Raw genomic sequence first — 27,343 nt, 5'->3', positions numbered from 1 at the left:
AAGGGGGATTTTTCCATGATGAAAGCTTTGAGGCTTTCGTTGGTGTTCCCTGCTGGCTGCTGTAACAGAGGTGCTGCAGTGTAAGATGCCCTTCCTCACACTCTGAATGGTTCTGTAATGTCACTTATGCTGTTTACTACAGGATGACATCTGCAAATAAAGCAGTGGTTTCATTCTTTAAATTCTATTTTTAGACATTCTTCTTTTGGATTTAGGGCTGTACCATAAATTCCTGCTAAATTACAGGAATGACAGCCACGGGTGCTCATTTTCGTGGAGAAAACCACGGCTGTCGGTGTGTGTGTAAATAAAAAAAGGCCTCTGTTATGTGCACCGATCAAAGGAAGGTTTGTACGTCTGAAAGTCTCTCTACTTTTTCTGTTTTTCCTCTCCTGTGCCCGGCCGCCAGCCCCGCGCCAGCCCTGCCCGCTCCGGGCCGCTTTTCCTGGAAAGCGGGGCAGGAGAGGGGGCGGGCAGGGCTGGATCCCGCCGAAGCCCGGCTCTCCCCGAGCCCCTCTCCTCTGCCTGCCTCCGGCTCCTTCCCGGCCGGGCGGGGAGAGAGGAGAGCGCCCGCCCCCCGCGGGGCCGCCGGGGAACATCTGGGCGGCCGCCCCGCCAACATCTGGCGCGGCCGCGGCGCATCCCGGGCCGCGGCTGGAGCCTCCTGCCCGGCGCTGCCCGGCCGGCAGCTACAGCCCCCAGGAGGGCCAGGAAGGCGGACAGGGGGCTGCGAGGGAGGGAGAGCCGCAGGTAAGCGCAGCCCGGGGCCCCGGCCCCCATCCCGGCCGCGGGAAGCGCCGGGCAGGGCAGCAGGGGCGGCGGCGGGGCCGGGGGTGGGGGGTAGTGCCCGGTGAAAGGACAAATGCTCCGAGCCTGCCTCGGCTCGGGGACACTTCTGAGGCCAAAAGCCCCTACGGGACTTTTAAATGAGCCATGGCTTTAGCGAGGGTTGCTGGTGCTCAAAGGCGAGCGTGGTGGCCCTTGCAGGGATCCGGAGCGTTCTGCCTCGTGTGCCAGGGGTTTCGCAGCCGAGGTTCTGGATCCTTGAACAAAGGGGAAATTAAGTGTTCGGCTCAGTTCTAAGTTTTCTGCGTGTTTTTTTGTTTTTTGGGGTTTTTTTGGGTTTTTTTTTTTCCTCTCCCTCCCTCTTGGATGTGTCGAATGGAGATGTACATCCAAACTCCAATTTCCAGGCAAAATTGAAAGAAGTTAAATGAACTTCATGACTTCTTACTATATCAGAGAAACCCTAAAATTATCTTAGTCTCTTTATTTTATTTCATTGCAAAACAGAGTAAGACTCAGGAAAGCACTTTCTGTCCCTGGATATGTTCCATTTTGTTTCAATTTTCCATCAATAAATCATATTCTACTCTCCTAATAACACTTAATATTTGACATGGTATCAAAAATTTATTATCTTTTTGATAAAGGGCTTCCTGAGAAGTTTGGGAACTGAAGTATCTAAGACCAAATTATTTCTGCTTTTTACTTCTAAAACCAAGTGTTTGATGATTGCCATGCATTTGCATACTTAGGACTTGTGATTTCTCCACTATGTATAACTTTGTTTGCATCACCTAATATTGCTGCTTCTATGGAACTCTTTAAATGGTGGCATGAGTTATATTCCAAGTCCCTGTAAGTACTTTGTTAAAGGAATGTTTCCAGTATCCATTTTAGATGCATTCTGGAGTTACCTTTCAGAAGTTTGCCCAGATGTCTTTTGCTGCTTTTCAGGGTTGCCTGTGTGGCTTTTTCTGTATTTTTCTCTTTACAAATGAAGCTGGGCAAACCAAACAGATTTCATTCAGTTGTGGAGACTGTGGGTAGAAATAACTGCTGGAGGAGAAAACTCAAATGAACCTTGAGGAGTGGCTGGAATAATTATGCCTGTGTTTAGGCAAACTGCTGTTTACTCTCCTCTCGCACACAAATCAGCCTGCAAAGATCATTTTAGTCAGCACTGTAGCTGGCCAGTGCAGCAGTGCAAAAATGGGCTCCTTGTTTCCAGTCTGAAGAGGTACATGAACCAAGACTTCTCAGAGCTGAAACTCTTGTCAGCTGGCTCCTTTTTCTTACACACTCATGCTCACTTGCAGTTGGCAGTAGTAGCAATTTTGACCTTCTCTTCCAAGCCATGAAGAAGACAAGCTTCTAAACCCAGGAATTACAAATGATTTGACATTGGTTTTGAAATATCTTCATTTTTAGTGGAGTGGCTCTCCTTGGGGGCAGTTCTATCCCATCATGCAGCATGACCCAGACCTTGGGCCCTAACGCTGCTTTTTGCTCCAGGAGGTAAAAAGAAGACTTAAGTCCTTTTATCAGTTTATGCTTAATCAGGCATAACACTGTTATAACACTTTAATGCTATCTGAGGGACAACTCTAAAACTCTTGTTCCAAATCACCTTGCACTTGAGACACATTTCTAACACAAATCATGTACCATCTGTAACGCCAGTGGTTTTGGAAGAGGATCTTGCTGGGTCTGTTCCCTCTGTTAATTGTGTTGTTGGAGGGGTTGCAGGATCTGAAGCTGCTGCTCCTTGTATCATGTAGGACTCTTCAGTTTCTGCTAACATTGTATAAGCACAAGATGATTCCAATTTAATGAGTATGAGGTGGTTCCCTAGAATGGAACTACACATCTCAAGCATTTTGTCTTTTCTAGCTCTTTTCTCCCAGCCAGCATCAATGTTTGCCTTGCCAACACTCTCATTTATTCATTAGTGTTTTTCTTTTTCCTTTTGATCTACACAGCTTTCTGCTGCTGATTGTGTTTCCCCCAAGCTATAGTTGGTAGAGACAGTGCATTTGGCTCCCCTTGGAGAAAGCAGTATCATCAGGCAGCCTGAGACTGACAGACAAGACTGCAGAGAAAACTTCGAGGTACAAAGGCAGGTTAGCCAAGGCAAAGCTCTAGGTACCAACCCCACCTGCTCTGTTGGGCAGCTTTGTGGAAATTACTGATAAGAAAAATTTTATGTATTTTTTTTCTTATCACAGCAAAATGCTGTAAGCCCCAAGCACTCATACAATTGGTTACAATCTTCAAGTCCACAAGTTTTAAACATCTATTTTTAATCACTTGGTTTGCAACAAGGGCTCACACTACCTAACTACTGCACAGACAGATGGGGTGCCTGAAGATGAGGACAGACTTTTTAGTAGGGCTCGTTGATAGGACAAGGGGTAATGGTTTTAAACTATAAAGAGGGTCTATTTAAATTAGATACAAGAAAGAATTTTTTTGTGAGGGGGATGGTGAGACACTGGCACAGGTTGCCCAGAAAGGTGGAAAGGTTCCTTCCAACTCAAACTATTCTATAATTCTATTATAAGGTTATGAACACTTAATGGAATAACTTCAGAAAGCAGAGATTCATGAACAAGTGGCTGGCTCTCTATGGGATGAGACAGGAAAATGAAGAGCAGTGTCACAGCAGAAGCAATATTCTGGACACACGTGGCCCATGTTTCCAGCCTTCTCCCCTGCAGCAGACAGAAGTTCAGCTCTTACACGTGCCACCTGCATGTTGCCCAAGTATGAGCTGTTATGAGCATCACATCAGCAAACTGAGTCTCTTTGGAGTTTTTCAGTAACAAAACCAAGTCCTTCCTATGAAAACCATCAAGGACTTAATAATGACCTCACATTTGTTGATATGAGCTCCCTTCCCATTTTTGTCAGTTTGAGACTGTCCTTAAAATGAAAGCTTACTAATACACACAGCACAGACATGGGGCTTCTGCTTCCCATTCTGTGTTACTGTTTGGTGATTCCTTAAACAGGGTCCTTCTTGTAATCCAGTTTCTCATTCAAAAGCTTCAGTCATCCCAACATCTGGTATTGTACACAATGAAGAGAAATTCTAATGCCTTCCCTGCACAGTCACCAGGAGTTATTGTAAGGGAGCAACCCTTGCAACCAAAGCATGATAACTGATATTGAGGTCAGCAAGCCCTGTTCTTCACACCTTCATGCCCTCACACGTCCTCTACAGCTGCCTGAAAGGAGTTTGTAGCCAGGTGTGGGTCCACCTCTTCTCCCAAGCTATCAGGGACAGGATGAAAGGGCATAGTCTTAAGCTGTGCCTGGAGAGGTGTCGTGGTTGAGGGGGGAAGTGAATTCCTCCAGGGGGATGTAGGCAGTCCAATCAGTGATCAGCCTTTCTGCTGGCACTTGGGTTAGTCACTCAAAAGTTTAGACACGCCTCTGAGGACACAAAGAGTTAAAAGCAGGAGTCTGAGGGGCTCAGCCTCTTTTCAAATCTGAGTTTTCAGCAGAGAGACGTCTCCAGTCTCTTTTCCCCCCCCGCCTAGCCACGAGGCTGGGTGGGGGAGGAGAAACACGTGGTCGGGCTCAGGTAAGCCGGAGCCCCCCCCGGGGCGGGGGAGAAGAGAAGGGACAAGACTAAAACTGAGCTACCCCGTCCAAGATGGAGGGGTGAAAAACTGTAGAAGTGCCTGCTGTGTGTGCTCACCCCCCTCCTTCCCCCCAAACTCCAGGAGAAGGTGCTCAGCCACGTAGGGGGTTGCCGAGCCTAGGAGTGCCTGAGCCTGCACCCTGCCAAAAAGAAACTGTTAACCCTTGCTTGGCAGAAAGAAACTTTTCTTAGACATTGATTCTCATGACTAGTAGTTTTCAGAGAGAGGGAAGCGGCCTGAGACTGAGATAATAAAGCATGATTAGAAAAAACTCAATAGAAGAATGAGAGGAGTAGCCTTAGAGCTGGACTTTTCTTGCATAATGTCAGCCATAGACTGAACTTGAGTCTCTTTTGAACATAAACTGCATTTTTGGGTAGATGCAGCTGCCCCTTGCTTTTGCTACAGTGACTGGCACTTGAAGTGAGTAGTAAGCAAAGAAGAGAGGGAGAGGGTGAAGTGGCACCCTCTGCCCTCAGGGCAGACCTGCTCCTGGAACCCCGGCCCCTGGGTGAAAAGGGGGAGAGCTTAGCATGCAGCATCCTTAAAAAAGCCCTGTATGCAGTTTTAGCCTATGAGACAGCAGTGAGAGCGCTAGACATAGGAAAAAGAGAGTGTCACCTTAGCAGACTTCTCCAAGCGGTGCTATAGGTGACATAGAAACACATAAGGGGTAGACCCGTGTTTTCTGAAGAACAGTCTGTAGTGCAAGAGAGACTCCTCTCTCCCTTGCTAAATTGAAGATTAGTTTGTTTTTAAGTGGTGATTGTTTGATCTAAAACCCAAAGGTTAGTCTGTAAAGAGTGATAGGTGAAGAAGTAGAAACTGAGAGAAGAAATGTTCTAAGAAGTTTTTATTTCTGTCTTTGTGTGTGTTTAAGAATATTTCTGTCCCTGTTCTTATGTAATTAATAAAGTTTTGGTAGGTTTTTTTTTTGTTTTCAAGATTTAAGCCTGCTCTGCTCTGTTCCTGATCACATCCCACAAGAGTTGTTAGAGAAAAAACATATATTCATGAGTGCACTAACATCTAGCCAGTGCCAACCCATGACAAGAGGTTTCAGCTGGACATTAGGAAGAATTTCCTCACAGAAAGGGTGATTAGACACTGGATTGGATGGCCCAGGGAGGTGGTGGAGTCACTGTCCCAGGAGGTGTGCAAAGATTGAAGATGCCAGTCAGCACCTCGCGGTGTAGCTGACAGCGTGGTGACCAAAGGCTGGACTCGATGATCTGAGAGGTGCTTTTCAAGCTAATTCTGTGATTCTGTGACCTGACCTCCCCTAAGCACGGAGTTCTCTTTCAGATATGGCTTCTTTGCTGGTGGAAAATACCCATTGAAGACCACTCAAACATTAAGTTTTCTCAGTAGACTCCTCCCTTTTTGGGGGTTGTGTCTTCTTGTCTTCAAGAAGTGTTTGGAGACATAAATAGCAATTACACTAACTTCAAAAAGTCTGTAAAGAGCTTTGTAAATGCCAAATGCAGGATCTTTCACAGCCCAAGGGGTCATTAGTATTTATTACAATTATTTTCCATAGCAGTCCTGTCGGCTTTGCTGTTTTACAAGATCATTTGACTGAAACCCCAACTGTACTGTCAAGATGCTCTAGGAGGAAGTCCATAAAAAGGATGCCAACAGAAACCAAACCATACTTTATTTAATTTCCTTTCCAGAGCAGAGCCCTGATCTCTAAATCGTCAGTTGAGACATCAAACTTTTGCTCTCTTGACGTTTTCCTAGCCTAAGAAGCCTTTTTTCTCCTAGGAAGCAGAGAACATTTAAGTGAACACAACTGGAAAGACAAAGAGGAGCCAGAGACTACACTCTACAGAACTGGTTTTTGTGGCAAAGCCATGGAGCAGTCTTCCCAGCGGCAGTGTAACCTCTGCTGGACCATGGAACTCCAGGAATAGCTAGACTCCTGCAGAGGTTGTCCATTGAAGTGACTAGGACTGTTTTAGGCAATCCTCTCCCACTGGTCTGCCCCGGTGAGAGCCTGTCTCGGGGGCTGTGTCCAGTTCTGGGCTCCTGAGTTCAAGGAAGACAAGGAATTACTGAAGAGGGTCCACCAGGGAAGAGCAGGAGACTGGAGCATCTCTTCAGAGGAACAGCTGAGGGCGCTGGGCCTGTTCAGCCTGGAGAAGAGACAGCTGAGAGGGGACCTCATCACTGCATACAGGTATCTTCAGGGCTGCTGCCAAGAGCAGGGTGCCAGAATCTCTTCAGTGGTGCCTGGTGTCAGGACAAAACTGAAACCCAGGAAGTTCCACCTGAACATGATGAAAAACTTCCTTCCTGTGCAGGTGATTGAGCACAGGTTGTCCAGAGAGGCTGTGGAGTCTCCCTCACTGGAGATATTCAAGAACTGTCTGGATGTAATCCTGGGCAACCTGCTCCAGATAAACCTGCTTTAGCAGGGAGGTTGGACTAGATGACGTGCAGAAGTCCCTCCCAGCACTAACTATTCTGTGATTTCATGATTTTGTGATTCTGTGATAAAAGGAATTGACTTCCAAAGGAGAGTGACCTCATATATAGCCAGCACAGCATAGGTTAAAATAGGGAAGCACGAAGAGATCCAGGTTATCCTGCTCTGGGTGTACTGGAAAGGGGAGGTTGTCTGGATGTTAGTGAGGAGCTCCCACAGCCCAGAAAGTCTCTCCTTATGCCCTCTCTCTGGCAGTGCTCTGCCCCTGCCCCACACAACCAAAACCTGCCAAGCTGGGAGGAGCCATGCAGCACCTCAGCCGGAGGGCAGCAGTCTGCTGGGACCCTCTGTGGAGCAGGAAACTGCCAGCCTGCCTGGGGAACAGATGGAGGGCCACCCACAGGAGGCACCTCGCCATGGGATGGAGCCCAGCCTGGTCCCACCAGAGGTAGCACTGCTGTACCTGCAACAGTTTACTGACACACCCATGCTATTCCACCCTTTATTGCAGCCATAAATATTTCAGTGCCAGGAAATACCAGGGTTTATGGCCAATACAGGAACTATGAGTCTTTCATAGGAAAAAATTACTCTTATATGTCCCATGCACTTACCAGGTTTACTTTTTGTGTGTGTAAGTTTTTTGAATTTGTGGTGCTCTGAAAAAGGCTCTGATTTGGCAGTCCTGAAGACCAAAAAATTTCATATCCCCGGACGAGCAGCTGCTCAGATATCAAGAGCCAATGGTAAGATTATTATGTAGTACTTGTTGTCCCTGGATAACCCCTGGAGATAGCCTGCTCATCTATGGGAGCAGAAACAGGCAGCACGTGCACTGAGAACAGGGAAAGAGAGCCAGAAAACTGAGGGTCATGAGAGATGACAAACACAGTGAGGAGCACTCAGAGGGCTGACAAGTATCTGGGAAGCAAGAGCCTCTGACAGATGCAAGGCACTGGAATAGAATAGAGTGGTACAAGCTGTGGGCCCAAACTCATCACTGTGGGAGACTGTGTCCCAGAGTTCCTCCTTTCTGGGGCCAGCAGATAGATTTCTGGTCATTACCTCTGGCATTTTTGGTTTTCATCCCTGTCTTCTAGGCTTGAAAATTCTCTCAAGGCCTAAATTCTTCTGCTACAGACTTTGAAGATGTGTGTTTATGACATTACTTTTTTTTCTTTTCCTGAAAATCTTTTTCTCCCACACCCCTAAACCAAAAATACCAAGGCTGTCCCATCACTTTTTAGCATTTCCAACAGCCTTGTGTCCTGCTTTCATTCCTACACACAGTACTTAGTTCCAGTTTAATCCTAAAGCAGCTATAGGTGCCGGCTGAATATTTCCTTAACACCAGAGCAGTGATGTCATCTGGCAACACGGAGCTGTAATCGCTGAAATGCTTTCAGTCATGACATGAAGTCAGGGCTGTGTTTAGTGAACAATTGGAGCAGACAGGTTTTGAGATCAGCCTGGCTCTCTGTGGTGTTCACAGCATAATGGCTGCAGGACAAAAGGCACTTGCCTCCTGAATAGATCTCTATCTGCAAGTAGGAAACTTGGGTACTGAATTGAACTTGTCTGTGATTTTCTTTGTCTTGCACACATTTCTGCTCTGCTGGTTTCCATTTTTTGTAAAAACTGTATGATCAAGCTTGGGCACTGATTAGGAAATGCCTACAATTCTCATTTCCTCCTCTTATCTGGGTGCATCATTCTCACTGATACCACAATCCATTCCTGCAGCTGTCATGGATAAATAAACACTTCCCATCAAATATTATAAACTCCACATCCCTGTTGTCTAATCTAGCATATGGAAAAAAATTGGTGATGTTTAATCTTTGGTCTTAACCTTTGTTGTCATATGGTTGTGTAACAGAAATGGAAGCATTGCAGCAGAGTGAGTTTGTGGCTTTATGAATTGTGCCATTTCTGGAAAAGAAATCCACATTCCTGGTGGACAGTCCTCTGCAGCATCCCCCAGGGCTTGACAGGGACAGGAAATTGCAGGGCATACTGCTGTGGCAGGAGAATGTGCAGGGAGGGGAAGCCGCCTGCTGCAGGGCGGGCTCTGCTCAGGTCCCTGTCCCATGTAGGCTGCGCTCCTAAACCCTGTGTGTGTCCTTTAAAGGGGAAGGGGATAAAAGGGAAACTAACCTAGTTCTTCCAGAAGCAACTGAGAAGCCCTCTGAGTAACCAGGTGGTGTGTAGGGTTTCTCCACAGCACTTCCAAGTTTGCCTCAGACCCTACAGAAGCGGGGATCAGAAATCAAACTGGTAAATGTTACAAAACATCTCTCCCAAAAACACCAGAGGATATTTAAATCAACCATCTGAGTCTATTTCTTGCCTGCCTTTTATGCTTGTGATGGTGAGAGATAAATTTCAGGCTAAAAAGGCAGCTCTAAATAGCCACAAAAATGCACACCTTTTCTTGAGTGCTCACTTGGAAACCTCCTTTATCAGTGGAATCCCATGTTCCCTTCTGGCCCCAAGGAGTAAGATGCAGCCTGAAAAGAGGGATGAACAATCCAAGCACATAAAGCATTACGGCTACACTGGGAATTTGTTGGCAACTGTGAACAGCCTGTATTGGTTTGGCAGTGTGGATGTAAAACACTTTTGCAATACCATGCAGCTTTCTAATTGCTGGAAAAACCTTAATCATGCAGTGCTTTCTGTGGTTATTCCAAGAAAAATTATACTTGGAATTCTCATATTAATAAAAAGCATCTCACGTTGACAGGTAGCTGTAAATTATTCTTATTCTTTACTCCAATCAGCTGCTGAAACATTGACTGGTACTTCAAATTTATAAACCACCTCAACAATTGAGTTTATTGCCACAGTTATGCCTAATTACCTTTTTCCCCAGTTCCCCTGAGGACACAGGCCCCTGAGCAGGGGTGCCAGGATGGGGGTCCTGGTAGGACTGAGGCAGTTGAAGCCTGTGGCTGTTCTGGAACCCTGACAGCATCTTCCTGTCCTGGCGTGTGCCACACTCTCCTGAGAGCAGCGTTTCAAGGGGCACTCTGTGAAAAGCCTGGATCTGGGCTGGAATGTGTGAAAAGCCTGGGTCTGGGCTGGAATGTGTGAAAAGCCTGGATCTGGGCTGGAATGTGTGAAAAGCCTGGGTCTGGGCTGGAATGTGTGCTTTATCCCGTTCCTGGGCACGCTCCTCAGAGCAGCAGCCCTGCTGGTTGGCAGAAGGGGACCTTTCCTCATCTTGACTCCAAAATCTGCTTTGCTAGAGCTCAAAATTTACTTTTGCCCTGGCTGCTGTGGCTCCATGGCTGCTTGCTGGGGGTGGTGGAAGGGTCCTGAGGGGGGACACGTCAGGGTGGAGACATGAGGAGTGAGTGATCCGCAGGAATCCTGGGGGTGCACACAGCAGGTAACAGCCTTGACTCGATCTGCAGTGGGCAAGGATGTGCTGGGAAGCCAACCCTCTCATCCCTGGGGAGGACAGGGGAAGAAACCGATGTGCCAGTGAGCCTCCCCATCACCCTGTCACACAGAGCACACCCCTGACACCAAAAGGAAAAGAAGGGGAGTTGTAGTGGGTGAATTCCCTTCTGAGGGAACAGAGGGCCCCGTGTGTCAATCAGACCCATTCCAGAGGGAGCCCTGCTGCTCCCTGGGGTGTGGGTACAGGATGTCACTGAGAGACTCCCTGGGCTGATTCAGCCCTCTGATTATTGCCCACTGCTGGTGCTGCAGGCTGGCAGTGATGAGACTGGAAAGAGGAGTGCCAGGGCAATTAAAAGGGACTTCAGGGCACTGGGTGAAGTGGTTGATGGGGCAGGAGCACAGGTGGTGCTCTGCTCAGTGCCTTTGGTGGCAGGGAGAAATGATGAAAGGAACAGGAGAGCCCACACTATCAATAAGTGGCTCAAGGGCTGGTGCCATGGGCAGGATTTTGGGTTCATTGATCATGGGGCAACTTTCCTGGCACCTGCTGGAGCCAGATGGCTCCATGTGTCTGTCCAGGGCAAAAGGATTCCAGCCCCTGCATGGGCAGGGCTGACTGAGAGGGCTTCAAACCAGGTCTGAAGGGGGAAGGGGATGCAGCTGGGCTCTGTGAAAGCAGGCCCAAGGGTGGTAAGCTTGAGCTAGGGGTGAAATCAGCAGCCCAGCTGAGGTGCATGGGCACTAATGCATGGCATGCAGCATGGGTGACAAACGAGAGGAGCTGGAGGCCGTGGAGCAGCAGCAGAGCTGTGATGTAGCTGCCATCACAGAAATGTGGTGAGATGATTCACAGCTGGAGCCCTGTACTGGATGGCTACAAGCTCTTCAGGAGAGACAGGAAAGTAGAAGAGGTGGAGGGGTGGGTCTGTAAATTAGGGAGGCTTTTGATGCCACAGGTATTCAAACTAATGACAATGAAGTTGAATGTCTGTGGGTAAGAATTAAGGGGAAGGTCAACCAGGCTGACATCCTGGTGGGAGTCTGTTATAGACCACCTAACCAGGAAGAAGATGTGGACAACTTATTCTACAAGCAGCTGGAGAATGTTTCAAGATCACCAGCCCTTATCTTGCCTTGACTTCAACCTACCAGGCATCTGCTGGGAACTCAATACAGCAGAAAGGAGACAGTCCAGGAAATTTTTAGAGTGTGTAGAGGACAATTTTTTGCTGCAGCTGAGGAGTGAGCCCACCAGGGGAAGGACTATGTTAGACCTGTTGTTTGCAAATAGAGAAGGGCTGGTGGGAGATGTGGGGGTTGGAGGCTGCTTGGGGCACAGTGATCATGAAATTACAGAGTTCCCAATATTTGGTGAAACAAGGAGAATATCAGTAAGACCTTTACATTGGACTTCCAGAGGGCAGACTTTGGCCTATTTAGGAGACGTATTGAGAGGGTTCCTTGGGAAGCAGCCCTTAAAAACAAAGGAGTTCAGGAAAGCTGGGCATGCTTCAAAACAGAGATCTTGAGGGCACAGGAACACACTGTCCCTGTGTGCTGAAAAATGAGTTGATGAAGCAAACTAACAGCCTGGATGGGCAAGGAGCTTTTGGAGGAACTTAGGAATAAAAAGAGGATGTGTCATCTTTGGAAGGAGGGTCAGGTCTCTCCAGAAGTATAGGGGTTGCTAAGGCATGTAGGAAAAAAATTAGGGAGGCAAAAGCTCAGTTCAAACTTAATTTGGCAACTTTTGTAAAGGATCATAAAAAATGTTTTTACAGATATACTAATGGCAAAAGGAAGGGTAAGATCAACTTTTGTTCTCTACTGGATGCAGGAGAGAACTTAGCAACTGCAGATGAGGAGGAGGCAGAAGTGCTTAACACCTTTTTTGCCTAAGTCTTTAGTGGGAAGCTGGCTTATCCTCAGGCCAGCTGTCCTCCTGGGTTGGTAGATGGTGTCAGGGAGGAGAATGGTCCCCCTGTCGTCCAGGAGGAGCAGCCAGAGAACTGCTGAGCCACTTGGATGTCCATAAATCTATGGGCCCAGATGGAATCCATCCCAGGGGGATGAGGGAGCTGGCAGATGAGCTTGCAAAGCCACTCTCCATCATTTACCAACAGTCCTGGCTCACTGGTGAGGTCCCAGAGGACTGGAAGCTGGCCAATGTGACACCCATTCACAAAAAGGGCTGGAAGGAGGATCCTGGTAATTACAGGCCAGTCAGCCTGACCTCAGTACCCAGTAGGGTAATGGAGCAGTTCATAGTGAGTGTTGTCATGCAGCACCTACAGCATGGCAGGGTATCAGACACAGCCAGCACAGGCTTAGGAGGGGTAGGTCCTGTTTGACCAGCCTGGTCTCCTTCTATGACCAGGTGACCCTGGTGGATGCAGGAAAGGCTGTGGGTGTTTTCTATTTGGACTCCAGCAAGGCCTTTGACCCTGTCTCCCACAGCACACTCCTGGGAAAGCTGGCAGCCCATGGCTTGGACGGGAACATTCTTTGCTGGGTCAGGAACCGGCTGGATGGCCTGGCCCAGAGAGTGATGGTGATGGTGCTGCATCCAGCTGGGGGCCAGGCACCAGTGGTGTCCCTCAGGGATCTGTGCTGGGGCCTGTTGTGTTCAATATTTTTACTGATGACATGGATGAGGGTATTGAGTCTTTCATTAGTAAATTTGCAGACAACACTAAGCTGTGAGTGTGTGTCAATCTGCTGGAAGGTAGGAGGGCTCTGCAGAGAGACCTGGAACTGTTGGATGGATGGGTGCAGTCCAATAGGATGAAGTTTAATGAGTTCAAGTGCTGAGTCCTGCATTTTGGCCACAATAACCCCCTGCAATTCTATAAGCTGGGGATGGTGTGGCTGGACAGTGCCCAGGCAGAAAGGGACCTGGGGGTGCTGGTGACAGCAGCTGAACAGCAGCCAGCAGTGTGCCCTGGTGGCCAAGAAGGCCAAGGGCATCCTGGCCTGGATCAGGAACAGTGTGGCCAGCAGGGGCAGGGAGGTTGTTCTTCCCCTGCACTCGCCACTGGTGAGGCCACACCTCGAGTGCTGTGTCCAGCTCTGGCCCCTCAGTTCAGGAAGGACATTGAGTGCTGTGTCCAGCTGTGGCCCCTCAGTTCAGGAAGGACATTGAGTGCTGTGTCCAGCTCTGGCCCCTCAGTGTAGGAAGAACAATGAGTGCTGTGTCCAGCTCTGGCCCCTCAGTTCAGGAAGGACATTGAGATGCTTGAGCACATCCAGAGGAGGCAGCGAGGCTGGTGAGGGGCTTGAAACACAAACCCTGTGAGGAATGACTGAGGGAGCTGGGGGTGTTTAGCCTGGAGAAAAGGAGACTCAGGGGTGACCTTATCACTCTCTACAACTCCCTGAAAGGTGTTTGTAGTCAGGTGGGGTCGGTCTCTTTCTCCAGGTAGCAGCTGACAGAAGGAGAGGACACAGTCTGAAGCTGCACCAGGGGAAATATAGGTTGGATATTAGGAAAAAGTTTTTTACAGAAAGACTGAGTAAGTACTGGAATGGTCTGCCTGGGGAGGTGGTGGAGTCACCATCCCTGGAGGTGTTTAAAAGAAGTCTGGATATGGTACTCCATGCCATGGTTTAGCTGAGGTGTCAGGGCATGGGTTGGACTCGATGATCTTAGAGGTCACTTCCAACCTAGTAATTCTGTGATTCTGTGATGTCAGGTGTCTGTGTGCCTTTTGTAGGTGTCAGAACCACTGGCTGTGCCTGGCAGGATTAGGAGAAGGATTTGGACAGAGTTGAAGTTGTGGAACAGGTCACCAGCTAAAGGAGTGCCTGTGGCACCTGGTGGGACTGGGTGGCTTTGGGGCCAGGCCTCATGGCCCCCATCTGTGGGGAAACTCTGCTTACAACTCTGGCAGACCATAGAATCACAGAATTGATTAGGTAGGAAAAGACACCTCAGATTATTGAGTCCAGCTGTTAACACAGCACTGCCAAGTCCTTCACTGAACAATGTCCCAGGAGCCACATCTCCATATCTTTTAAATAGCTCCAGGAATGATGATCCCACCACTTCCCTGGGCAGTGGCTTGACAATTCTTCCAGTGAAGAAATTTCTCCCAATATCCCATCTAAGATGATGAACACTTGGGAGGGTTGTGGGCAGCAAGGAATGTTGCTGCTGAGAATGTGGCTGTGGCTCTGCCAACACCCTTGGCCCTGAAATCACTGAGGGTAAAAAAGAGGGTCTTGGATTTGTACAACCTGCACATCAGTCCAACATTGCAGATGTAGACTGATAAGGCTCTGTAAAAATAAGCCCTCAGAATTATCAAGTATTGTCATAACACGCTGAGGACATCTTTATCCAGTAAATAGCACCTGCTGTACCAAAACTGTCTGGCTCTCAAGCTGTGCAGAAGAGCTGGCAGGAGATGTTCTGTTCCAGGCTGCACAGGGGGATGCCAAAGTGCCACATGGAAAGGCAGCAGCCTGACATATTGTTCTTCTCTCCTTTCACTTCCCATTACACCCCTGCTTTCCACCTCCCAGATCCATCTTCTGACCCCACAGTTATTTTCCTACCAAGGAGTCTCTGCTCAGCTTCACCACATTCTCAGTTCCATACTAAGCCCCCAAGTTGTGCAATATCCCCCAGTTTATTTGCAGTCAAAATTTCTCACATCGAAACTGGGTGTTGGCATGTGACTTTGGTCTCAACAAAAGTAACCCTCAGGCCTGATTCAACTCATGAATTGGGAAGTTTAATCAGTTTGAAACAAGTTCTGTCACAATGTTTTCAAATTTACTTGAAACTTTGAAGGGTAAGTTGTATAAGTCCTTTCAGACACCAGCTGTGTAGAGATGCAGCATTCCAAAGGTCTGCCACAGCAGCTGGCCAGCAGAACTCATGTGTGTCTTTCTAGAGAAATCCTACAAATAATCCCTAACACCTTTGGATGAACTCAATCGGAAGTTAACACTCTCTAAAGCTAATAATATTTCTTTTAGCAAAAAAGTAATTTTTCTGGTTCTATTTTGTTTACATTGGATGTGGAACATCAGCTACTGTATCAGTCTTTTATTCTTTTTGCTTGTTTTGAAAGGCAAAAAATAGTTTAAAACAAAGTTCCTTTATACCTTGCCCAGATTTAATGCAGAAAAATCCTCCAGTGTTTAAAGACCTAAGTAACCCAGGTGTGAATTTACAAATTAAGAATTACTTTTGAAGCTTTGTATACCGTGCCCTACAAATGACGTCAACACAATTCTTCATTCCAATCCTCTGCAGCTGTACTCTCCTAAGGGAAGGTTATTCAGAGGTTTCATTTGCCTTTCTAATCCATTGTTTTGCTTTGCTGTGCAGTACAGGGTAAATTGTTCCTTTTGAACTGCTTTGTACCTGTGGTGAATAATAATGAATAATGAATAAAGTCTTTCCAATGAGCGGTGTTCCGTGAGATCAGACACGGTGAGGAAAAGCCACTCCCCTCTCCTTCCCTCTTTCAGTCAAAGGGAAAAGACCAATGTGTCTGAAAAGACAGCAATGCCTTCCAGGCCAGCATGTTTAAAAAAAACCCCTCAGAAGTTAAGGTTTGAAAAGCAGAAGAAGTATTCTAAGGGTTAAAGCAAAGTTTAGACTACAGTCTGAAGCTGTTGGTACTGCCCTGTACTTAGGCAGGGATGTGCAGGCAGGTCAGACCCTTTGAACTGCAGGTGTCCCAAAATGAAGAAAGAACTTGGCTGAGATAGCAGGGGCTGGGTGCCACAATGGGGCTGGGCTCCCCAAACCTCCCCAGTGAGAGCCCCACTGTGCTGCAGAGTGAGCTGTGCTTTCCCCACCTGCCAATAAAACATACAGGCATAAACCCAGTGGTAGGAGGAGGTGGAGAAAGGCTCTCCCAGCCCCTGGACCCTCAGCTGCAGGAGGCCTTCCCCACACAGCAGAAATCCCAAGTGGGAGTCCTTCATGTTTTGCTCATAGACACGGCCCTCATGCCCCCTTTGGCTGCCCATGACTGGCAGGTGCTGCTTCCCTGAGCTGGATTCACCCATCTCCACGTTCTCCTTCCCAGCTTCCATGTGCAGACACCAGACCCTGCAACACCTGCAGGGGCACATCCAGAACTGGGCCTGCTTGGGCAACCAGCATCACATTTCTCTGCTCTTGTACTTCCCTAGAGATTAGGTGAGCAGGGTATTATGCAGGGAAAGCTTTTAAAGCTCACCTCTCCCACTCAGCAGCCCGTACAGTGGGAGAGCTCAGCTCTGGAAGAGGAGGGGACAGGCAGGGGCTGCAGGACCCTCTTCAGCACCCTGTTTAAATCAGGCCAGACTCATGCTACGCATGAACAGCCGTGTTTTCTTTTCTTCTCCTTTGTGGCTACAGCGGTCACCTCTCCTCATGCAGATGGGATAGCCTCAGGAGAACTCCATGACCTGTGCATGTGGAAAAGTTTCTCTTCTTAAAAAAAATTTCCCAAAATAGTGCTTTCAGTGGAGTTGAGCCTCCCAAAACAGGAGAGGGCTCACACTACGTGACTAGACAGCCTTATGTGAACCAAGGGCTCCACTGCCCAGAAGCCACAGTTTAAAACTTCTTATGCAGAGCTGACCACAGGAAGTACTCATGAAAGAGAAAGATATATCAGAGCTTCCATGTTCCATTCATAGCCAGCTGGCTCCAGTGCAGTGTGGCAATTGAAATTTTAAGTCAGCAACAATTATAACAGATTGTACAGGCTGCCAATCCTCCTAAAGTGGTTATTCCTGATTGCTGCTTGTGCAGAGACTCAGTATGTCTTTGGGGCATGAGGTACAGCTACTCAATTTATAATATCTTAAAGCAAAATTGCAATTTAATGTTAGAACTGTCATTTTAATGGAGAAGCCACTGGCTCGAAGACAACTATCCTAAATGTTGGGATGATGACCAGAATTACTAGGATTATGTATAATCCTGACCAACTAATAACCTTGTCACACAGTGCACTTGCTGTTCTTGATAACATATATCTAGTTGTGAGTGCATAATCCACCCATCAAATAATGAGAGTTACTGATGTTTGTAAAGCATAAAAAGACATCTGAATTGAAATAAAAAATACAATTTATTAGTGAATATTTGCCCACTTGATGGATATGCAATTCGTTTTTCCTTCAGTAAGGTATTGTCTTGGTTTCCTTTCATGAAGGAAAAAAAATGTAAAACCTTCTCTAAAGGTGAGAACACCAAATAGTGGATGTTCATGTCCTCTCTTTTGCTAGCCCAACTCCTTCAGCAAGACACAGTGTGCTATGGCTTTTCCTTCTGCCCTGCTGACTGCCAGCTCTGCATTTCAGGTCAGCTGCTCTGCAGCTGGGTCTCTGTTTCTGCTACTGCAAAGCTATGAAACTGGGGAGGCTGGCTGGGAAGAGAAGCACTCGAATTTCTTTTCATATTAACTGTGAGTCCTCAATTCAGTGGCACCCATTTGATCTGTGCGAGGAGATACTTTAAAATTATAACCCACAGAATTCTCCCACTATTCCCATAATCCGTCTCTGTTTGTTTTTCCTTCAGGTATTGCCTAGCAGAAAACCATGGGCAATTTCAAAGGGCATGCCCTCCCTGGAAGCTTTTTCCTTCTTTTTGGCTTGTGGTGGTCAGTGAAGTATCCACTGAAGTATGCCTGTCGAAAAAACAAGAACGCTTGCTACCTTGGTTCCAGGGCAGGGTTCCAGCGCCTGGAGTTTGTGGAGGGCATCATCAAAGCTGTCTTTGCCCTCATTGGTAAGTGAGGTGGAATAAGGGCAGGCTGTGCCCTCTAACACTTTTTGCTGTAAATCTTGTTCTCTGATGAAATGGATCTCTTTGTGTTCTGCTCTTTTGCCCTTTAACCACTGAGAGGTGATGGGGCTGCTGTTATGGCTGTGGCCATAACGTGGTTTCCATCCACAGCTCTCCTCTGGAGCTCCTGTGAGGTCTCCTGACCACTCCTGAGCACTTGACCACTCCTGATCACATCTTAGTTCTCATGTACTGTTCACTCTTCAGGGAGGGGAATAAGATATTTAGGCAAGGGGTGCTCAAGTGCAGGCTACTGTTCACCGCCTGTGAAGGTGTTCCTTTTCTATTTTGAATTCAAACACATCAGATGTTGGAAGCCTCCACTCATCTATTGATAAAATATGTAAATGATGCAGATGATTTTTTTAAATTAATCTCAGCCAACAGTGAAAATATTCCCACACAAAGACTGAACTCCAGATCTTATTCTGCAGGACGTGTGGGGTGTGAGGGAGCTGTTTGTCCTTCTGTTGTGTCCAGACCTGGGTACAAACCCACTGGGATGGCTTTGAGGGCTGTGTAGCTGACTGGAAGTGTTTAGTTCTTGTTTATAGCCTGGCAGGCTGTATGGTAGCAATTTAGCTTTAGAGGGTAAGTAAACTAAACAACGGGGGATCTGTGGAGCTCAGCATCTGCAGTTTAAGTTGAAAAATATCTAAATTTTAAACATTTTTGCACTTCTAGATCTATTTGTTTGCTCTTCTTTGGATTTGCCTCATTTCTAATCAAGGTGCAGGCTGCTGCAGAGTCTTATTCTTGCTTTTCCTTTCTCTCTGTTAAGATACATCATCACTGAAGGGATGTTGTGTCTACAGTTTTATCATTAAAAATGATAAAAATATAAATAATAGCATTCATCTTGAGATGTCACTGTGAACATCTTCCCTACAAATCTCCCAGTCTGTGTCTAGAGGTAGTTTGACAACTAAAACATTAATCTACTGTTTTCGTTTTCACTTTGAAACCACAAGCTATTATTTTAACATATGGAAATTATATGGAAATTCCAACTCCAATCAAAAGTATGGGAAAAAAAAGCTAAAACAGACAGTAAAGACTGCTGTTTCCATGTAGGAAAACTGGAAATAAAGGTGGAACAACTCTGCATTTGTTCTACAGCATATGTACTTATAAGGATGCTGGCCTATGCTTTATAAACAATATATGCAGCTTTAATGTTTTAAAAGCAGAACAACTTTTAAAGTCTTCCCAAACTTCACTGATCAGATGAAGCATTTAAAAGCAGTTTTCCCTTGCTGGAGTATCTCAGCTAGTCAGCAAGACACTGAGGGGCCAAGGTGAGGGAGAGAATGGAGCAGAGATTCAAATACTAACTCTGTGTACATTCCCATGGCACTTTTAATAACACTGCACGGTGGAGGGGTTTCCTTTTATGGCTTTAGAGGAAAAATCCCCTTTGGATTATGAGTCTGAACTCTGCCATCTTGCATGTGGCAGGGCACTGAAATGGTAAATCTTTCTTTTGGAGACTTTAGTGTGTGTTATGCTCATGTTTGAACCATTGGAAAAGGCAGCTGAAAAATTTGGTCAGAGGACTAGTACAATAGCAATTGTTTAAAAGAAGAAAAAGCAGCACAGAATAACTGATTTCCTTTGCACTGCTGGAAACTGCAAGATGCAAATAGTTCCAGCAGGAGTGGAGCTGAAGCCTGACTTCCTCTGGCTCTCCACTCTCCAGACTACGTGATGCTAAAACCTCAAACTCACTGGCATTACTCTGCCTGGGGATATATTGCTGCCTCTATTGCTTGTGTAAATTCTTGTCATCAGTTTATACCTTAACTGCCAGAACAAATGGTTTTTCTTCCTGTGTCATGCACAGGGATGGTGGCTGAGCAGTTTGTTCCTGATGGACCTCACCTGAAGCTGTACAACTACGAGAAGAAGCACTGGGATCACCTGATGAACTGGCAGCATGCCACCATGTACCTCTTCTACGGCATCTCAGGGCTGGTGGACATCGTGGCCCACGGCACCAACGCGCTGCCGGCGGCTGTGGACAGGATGATGCTGTCCTTGGCAGTCTTCATTGAAGGTCAGTTTGCCTTCCCTGCAGGGATGGGCATGAATCCCGTGCATGGGTGGTGATCACTGGTCTGGGAATGTCAGAGCAGCCTTACAGCATGTCCCTCTGGGAGCTGGGTGTTTCACTCCCTGGAACAATTCACAGAGACCACAAAAACATCAGCCTTAGCCCTCCTTACCCTGCCCAGGTCATGATCCTGCCCTGTAGAGGTGTAGCTTAGCTTTCCTACCTGGCTCAGACAGCAACAGAAATGTTATGGAAATAGCAGCAAAAGCCTGTTTGGGGTAAGTGCTCAGTAGCTCAGGCATGTGTTTGATGTAGGTACTGACATGGTGCACAACTAGTTAGCCAAAGCCAGCGTGAGTGAAGGTCATACTGGCATAAAGAGAAATGCCAGAAATGTTTCCCTGTTTTCTAAAAGCAGGTGCAGGGAAATTGCAAGAGAAGAAAGGATCTTAAACTGATCACAATTTATTCCAGGTTTTCTCTTCTGCTACCATCTTCATGGGAGAGCCATGCTGGATGTTCATGTTCATCAGTTACTGCTATTTGCTATCTTTGGAGCTGCTGCCTGCATATTTTTGGAAGTTTTTTTCCGTGGCAGTATTGTGCTAGAGATGCTCCGTACAAGCCTCTGCATATTACAAGGCAGCTGGTTCTGGCAGGTAGGTCACTTTTCTGCCTTTGTAATTTCTTCCTCATCAAAAGGAGTATTTTAACCCTTTACAGATGTTTCACAGGTTATATATATGCCTTTTAATCACAGACCTCAAAAGACTTACTTAACTTATTAGAAAATAAGTTCCTTTTAAGAGATACAGAAAAAATATTCCTTTTAGGACATAAAAGTATTTCTCTTATCCATTTCACAGAAGAAGAAGCAGCAGCTGTTTTATTTCAAGTGCCTTTTATTTGAATCAGTAAAGAAGCTAAAGAGTTTTTCTTGAGCTCTCCCATGTTACAGCGCTCTCTGATCCCTGTAACATCCTGTTCCAAATTTGCCAGTCAAACAGCAGTGATTTTAGAGCATGGAAGTCTAATGTTGCTCTTTACAGAGAGTCTCCCCTGCCAGCTGCTGGAGCAGTGAGCAGGTGCCCAGTGTAGCACTGGACAGGTGAGGCAAAGGCCTCACTGACATTGCCAGGTTCCAAAAGTACTTAAGCTACAGATTCTCATCAGGAGACTGGGTCCTGCTCCTCTGGGAGCTGAGAAGAGAAAAGAACAGCCAAAACATGGATATTTCAGGGATGTGGCTCCTGAAAAGACTCTTCAAAATGTGGCTTCTATGCCCTCACCTACTTGTGAGTCTGTCCAATAACAGATATTTGACAGCAGCTCTTTCTCTGCTGTCAGAACAAGAGAGAGATTGAAGGAGTTGCTGGAGTTTGTAACAGAAACAGGAGCACTAGTGCTGATGTGTGTTTCATCTTATAGTGGAGAATTGAGGTCACTCCAAGGATTTTTCTTTCCAGCATGTCTAGACTGGCTTCCCTTTTTTCTATGCTGGCCAGACACGATGAATAAAAATGTTTGCTGTTTCTTGGGAGAACTGGACACTCAGCACCAAATCAAATATTTAAATGCTTGCTCTGGCATGAAGACAGACCTCAGAACTGGCTGTATTTTTCTATAAGTGAACTCAAGAATGGTGGTGCTGCAACCCTTGCTGTTTCATTTTCTTGTTTGTAAACTTTCAGCTGGTGATTTAAGAAGCTTTACATAGGAGGGATAGATGCAACCATTTTTTGTTGTTTTCTGCCTAGTCTAATTTTAGAACACATTATTTCATTAGCTCTAGAGACAATGTGGGTTTTGTTTCAAAGTAAAAACTGAAGTACTAAAAATAGAAGAAATTTAAGTGTGGCTTTTTCACACCCGCATCAGACTTCAACCATCTGTTTGACTGAAAACCACACTCTGACTGCAGCCCAGGAAATTTGTAAAAGGTAAAGGGACTTTCTTTCTGCATCATCAACACTCTCATTCATTGAATTCTCTCCATGGAAAAGCAAAATGCACTCCCCTCCTTCTTCCTCTCCTCTTCCCAGTTTCTAAATTCTCAGCTAAACTGCTGAGTGATGACTTTGAAGAGTATTAAGTACAGAGGGTTGGTGTTTGTCATGCAAACCCTGCAGAGGCACAGGATTGACCATTTTCCCATTTTATGCACAAATATGAATTGGATCTTTCCCAGCTCTGAATAAGCAAATCAGCCACATAATTTACATGAACTTACAGTCTTGCATGGGGAAGCCCCATTTTTATGCCATTTCTGACCTTTCCCTTGGATGGCCCAGAAGAAACAGACTTGTGGCTCCCCTTTATTTGTTCATTGATTATTCCTCTTCCCAGCCTGCAACGCATTCCCAGACACTGCTGGGAAGAAGGGAGGCAGTGCAAGTGGCCAGGCAGGTTTTCTGATCCGAGAGGGGATTTCAGTTCAGAGCACACAGGGCTGAGCACCAGCCCCTCTCCTTACAGTGCATAACTGTGATTGTTGCAGGGCTGGGCTGTTGGGCAGGCTCCTTCATTTTCTGGGCAAGAGTCTCTGGGACTGGCACTTTACCTTCAAAGGCATTTCTCCACAGATGTGTTTAAAGTGTTCCATCACACCTGAGATCGACTACAAAATTGTTTTTAATAATAAACACAGAAATAAGAAACACCATAAGAAAATTAAATGTCTGCCTTGTGATGGGTAGCATAAAACGTGATATGGCAAAGGATGCTCATCAAATGACAGGCGCTAAATCTCTTTTTATTTTACTACAGATTGGCTTTGTGCTTTATCCTCCAAATGGGAGCCCAGAGTGGAATCAGATGGATCACACTAATATGATGTTCCTGACCATGTGCTATTGCTGGCATTATGCTTTTGCTTTTCTTATACTTGCAGTGAATTACACAATTGTCAGCTGGTAAGTTACTTGTAACACTCAAACTTTGGTGACTTGTCTATTTAGTCTAGCAGGAGCTTTATTTTTGAAAAGTTTCACTGACAAATACAAAGGTTTCTATGAAGTAATGAATTGTCTTGCAAGGTAAAATAAAAATTGTTATTAGTAATCAATGAAGATCACATGACATTGCTTCAGTAGAAAGGGGAAAAAAACACATCCATAAATACAGCTCTGACAGCCTAATACTGCTCACATCAGGTGAGCTCCAGTAGTCTTCCACATTGTAAGTGCATGCAAAGTCAGAAGTAGGAGATTCTTTTTACCTGCAGAATCTTGTCTTCCGCTGCTCATCTCTGCTAATTTTATGTGGCTTAGTGAGCAGGCTTCATGACTTTATTTTGATGATAATTACACAGAATTCCTTGCTAGAAATTCCCTGTGATCAAACCTGATATCTCTTTCACTAGTCATTTTCATCCCCTAATATCTAAAGTTAGCCCTTTTCCTCTCTGCCCAGTGCTAATTCTGACAAAATTCCAACTGCAGTGTTAATTTGGCTGTAAAAATGCCTCTGCCATCAGATCACAGAATGTGATCACCTTCTGTCCACAGGACCTTACCAAGCCTCTTCCTGCAGCGTCCTGAACATGCTTCTCACCCCTTGCTTTATCCCTACCATCCCAATAGCCTGATTTAATCATGTTAAATGCATGGTTCTTCCAGTCTTCATTTGCACTGAGATGCAAATGTATCTCAGTCTGAAAGGCAGCAGCACTCAAGGCTGGGTGACTGCTTTGCTGCATGAAGAAGGGCAGCTCTGGAGAGTGCGGCAGCAATCTCACATCTGAGGATACTTTGGCCAGACCCTATCACAGCTTTATGGTCCCTTCCCAAGAGAACAGAGTGCCTGCACAATGCTGAACCTTCTGGAGGGTCCACTGAGGCTTGTTTAAAGTGCTCTGTGATATGTCCATAGGAACAGGTGCTTACAAGCTGTGCAGTCAGGATGTATCAGTAAAGGCAGCTCTTCCTAACCACAGAGTCACAGAATCAGTCATCCTAACTGGCTGATGAGATATAAGAGAGATAAAACAGGATTTTACCATGCAAAAAATGGTCAGATGAGCCTTTGAGATATTATTGACTATTTGAGTTATTATTTGTTGTTGTTTCCAGGGCGGTCCGTTCGAAGGTTAAGCAGTCCCAGCCCATGGAAATGGGTTTACTGAAAACGTCTGAACGAGATCATGAGTCAGAAGAAGAAATTTAGCACAAGTATGGCTTGACCAGTTTGCCCACTCCAACCATTAGGCTAACTGATACCTCATTTCTACACATTTTTTTGCCATCTTATCCATTCTTTACTACGACTTGCTTTGCAAATATCAATCCTCTATGATGTCTATGTCTACACAGGGGTTTTTTGGTGTTTTTGTTTTGTTTTGGGTTTTTTTTGTTGTTGTTTCATTTTTGGTTTTGGCATTTTGTGAAGGGTAAGCTTGATATTGATTCATGGTGGTTGCACTAGTACCCTGCTTATCACATGCTTCACAGAAAATCAGACTAGTACTAGACAGACTTGGCGAGGATGAGATGGCACAATGAAGTCTGTGTGTTTGCCTTATTAAAAGCTAAGTAAAATGTTTTTCAGCTGCTGCTGGACATAAAGTTTCCATAATTAGGATGTTTAAATATTTGTGTTGGTTGCCCTGCAAGTACCTGTGGATAAAAAACTGTGCAGACCAGGAGAACAGTAGAACAAGATAAAGAAACCACAGTCTTGCAGCTGTCTTGTGTGACAACTTTGTGTCTCTGCTTGTGGCTTTATGTTAAACAGAAAGAACTTCTCACTGTGAACCCCTGGAGTGGTTCACTGAGGAGTGTGGGGTGGTTCACCCCCCCAGAGACAGCACCAAGCCTGGCAGGAGCACCAAAGATGTGTGTGGTGAACAAACCCAGTGCAGTTGCTCATGCTGGTGCCTTGACAGTCCTGTCCATTTTTGCAAGGCAGTGGAAGTGACTCTGCCTTCCCTTGGTGCCTGGAACAATTTCTTTTCCAGAAAAAGGGGTGTCTGGTCAGGCAGCACCCAACTGCAAACCCAGCTTCTTTCCCAAAGCTCTTTCCTTTCCTTTGGTGGAATTTGGTGGTTTTCTGCAGGATTCAGAGCAGGCATGTGACCCCCCACCTGAGTCAGGAGTGGGTAATTCTGCTCTGTGGGCAGGGTGAGAGGGTTTTGCATCCCTTTCCTTGTGTCACCCCTGCAGTCACCAGGCAGCACAGAGCTGCACAGAGGGCTGTGGGAGGGGTTGCCTTCTTAGGACCTCCGTACCCAGCAACTAACGCCAGTGAGGAAATAAAAAAAATAACACCACTTTAATTGCATTTATTTTCTCCATGCAAACTGATCTAGTGAAAAGCACAGTATCCATGGCCAATGGCAGCAAACTGATTGCTTAAAAAAGCTAGCTAATAAAATAGTTTGTACCTGAAAGGGATCCCAAGATACCAAAAGTCCTTACAGGCTTTTTCTAAAGCTACTTTACCTTCAATGCAACATAAATATTTACTTCACTTTTAAGATGTCTCTTTTATCTCCCCTTGTTCAGGGAGCACCTTTCTTAGCTGCACATGCTGTTAATGCTGTATTTTAATCTGTCAGTTTTGTCAGTGCCTTTCCAAAATCAGTGATGTTGTTTGTTCTGAAGGAGAACTTCAGAAACTACTTTGCTTCTCACAGGCAGGAACAATGCCCATTTCTTCACTGCTGTTCTTGATAAATACATTTAATGCTGTGCAAATATTAAGGTGCTGTATCTCTAAAGGGACAACCTAAGCAGGATGAAAAACACAATAAACTGTCTGAGCTTTTGTATGTCATCTTAGAAGACTTCAGTTGTTAATTTTTAAAATTATTTTAGATGTTTGTATTGTGAAGTAACACCTGTAACCAGGTGTCAGATTATCCAGGTGAATCTTCTTTGGAAAGCAAGAGCGGTTGGCTCACATACATTTCTACATTTACAAATATCAAAGAGGAAATTGCACATTGCTAGCCAAGGACCACTGCTTTTCTTAGCAATTGTTGGCCCTTTTTCAATGCCTTCCTCTGAAGGCTCTTGGAGATTTTGGCAAACTTTAGTAAAGGCTGTCTCAGGACATTCTTGTAAGATGGGTATTGGTATGGTGTATTTGTAGTTCTGTCTCAGCTTTACAGTGGTCTTACTACAAACTCTGAAATAATTGTATTTACTCCACTCTGCAAATCTGAGACTTGAATTTGATTACTGTGGTTCCATTAAAATCAGATTTTCTGTAGAAGGAAGATCCATGGCTTCCCTGAGGAGCTTGTCTGTTAATTGCAGCAGGGATACATTTGCCAAATGTATCCCTGTTCTGATCTTACCTTCATTGCACCTCATCACTGTTGTCTCTAAATTGTGGGGATTTTTAAAGGGCAGATTCTTTTTCCTGTTAGAATGGTTGAGCTGCAAATCTTCTGTAGTGCTAGACAGAGAAGATGTTTGTGCATCGCAGAAGATTTGGGGATTATTACAAAAGTCTGTTTTAGTAAGCCAAAATCAGCTGATGAAGTGACCCTCATGGGTGAGCTGTGCACATGAAAGGTGCTAAACAAAATTTCCTCTTAAAAAAATTCTCTGCTTTTACAGAAGAAGCAAAAAGTGACAGTACTGGAACTCTTTGGCCAGGGAGGGGCTGCCTGACGCGGTTCCTCCTGTGGGGAGCCTGGGGACTCTGGCTCTGTCCTTACCCACACCCAGCAGTGGCTGCAGAGCTGGGTCTTCTCTTTGGAGAGAAACTGGGCAGGATTTGGCCTGCTGAGAGGTGCCTGCACCTCCCTCTGGGTCCCTGCTGGGAATCTCCTGTAAATAATCACAGAACTAGACAAATAAGCCCAACACAAGTCTGCTGGCCTTGGTGTAACCATGCTGAGCAAAGACACCTCTAAAGAAGCCCAAACTGGAGGCTGATGCAGTCTGTGACACAGAACTGTAGGGCAAGCTTCGTGCAAAAAGCTCTCTCCTCACATTAAAAAAGGTGGCATTGCATTCTCAAGCTTGGAGAAATGCAAGGAAAGACAGATCCTGAAGTCTCAAAGAAACAGTGGTCTTTTGAATTTGTTTTTTAATACTTACAGTACATACAAAGTGAGTATCATAGTGGAGGGTTGTGCCTGACAAATTTGTGGTGCCACAAAGGAAAGATACACCCTATTTCAGAGTAGGGTTTTGCTACATGGAATTGTTGACCCATTCTCCTGTGTTCAAAAGAGATGCCCAGGAACAGTAGGGCACCTATGA

At 45.8% G+C, this 27,343-nt stretch overlaps 1 protein-coding gene across 2 annotated transcripts; it reads left to right on the top strand.

Annotated features, from left to right (window-relative positions):
• Positions 1-385: 385 nt before the first annotated feature.
• On the top strand, positions 386-25,901 carry LOC134561943 (transmembrane protein 45B-like). Of its 2 annotated transcripts, XM_063419329.1 has the most exons (7): positions 386-750; positions 6,201-6,615; positions 17,810-18,019; positions 19,920-20,132; positions 20,604-20,788; positions 22,896-23,041; positions 24,200-25,901. In XM_063419329.1, the coding sequence occupies exons 3-7, from the start codon at positions 17,830-17,832 to the stop codon at positions 24,291-24,293; spliced, it is 828 nt and encodes a 275-aa protein (XP_063275399.1). In that variant the 5' UTR covers positions 386-750; positions 6,201-6,615; positions 17,810-17,829; the 3' UTR covers positions 24,294-25,901. The 2 variants fall into 2 exon arrangements, with proteins under 2 accessions (XP_063275399.1, XP_063275400.1); XM_063419330.1 differs by lacking the exon at positions 6,201-6,615.
• The last annotated feature ends 1,442 nt before the right edge of the window (positions 25,902-27,343 follow it).

Source organism: Prinia subflava, chromosome 25 (genome assembly GCF_021018805.1).
Source record: "Prinia subflava isolate CZ2003 ecotype Zambia chromosome 25, Cam_Psub_1.2, whole genome shotgun sequence".
Taxonomy (NCBI): Eukaryota; Metazoa; Chordata; class Aves; order Passeriformes; family Cisticolidae; genus Prinia; species Prinia subflava.
This window is presented reverse-complemented; position numbering and strand designations above follow the sequence as displayed.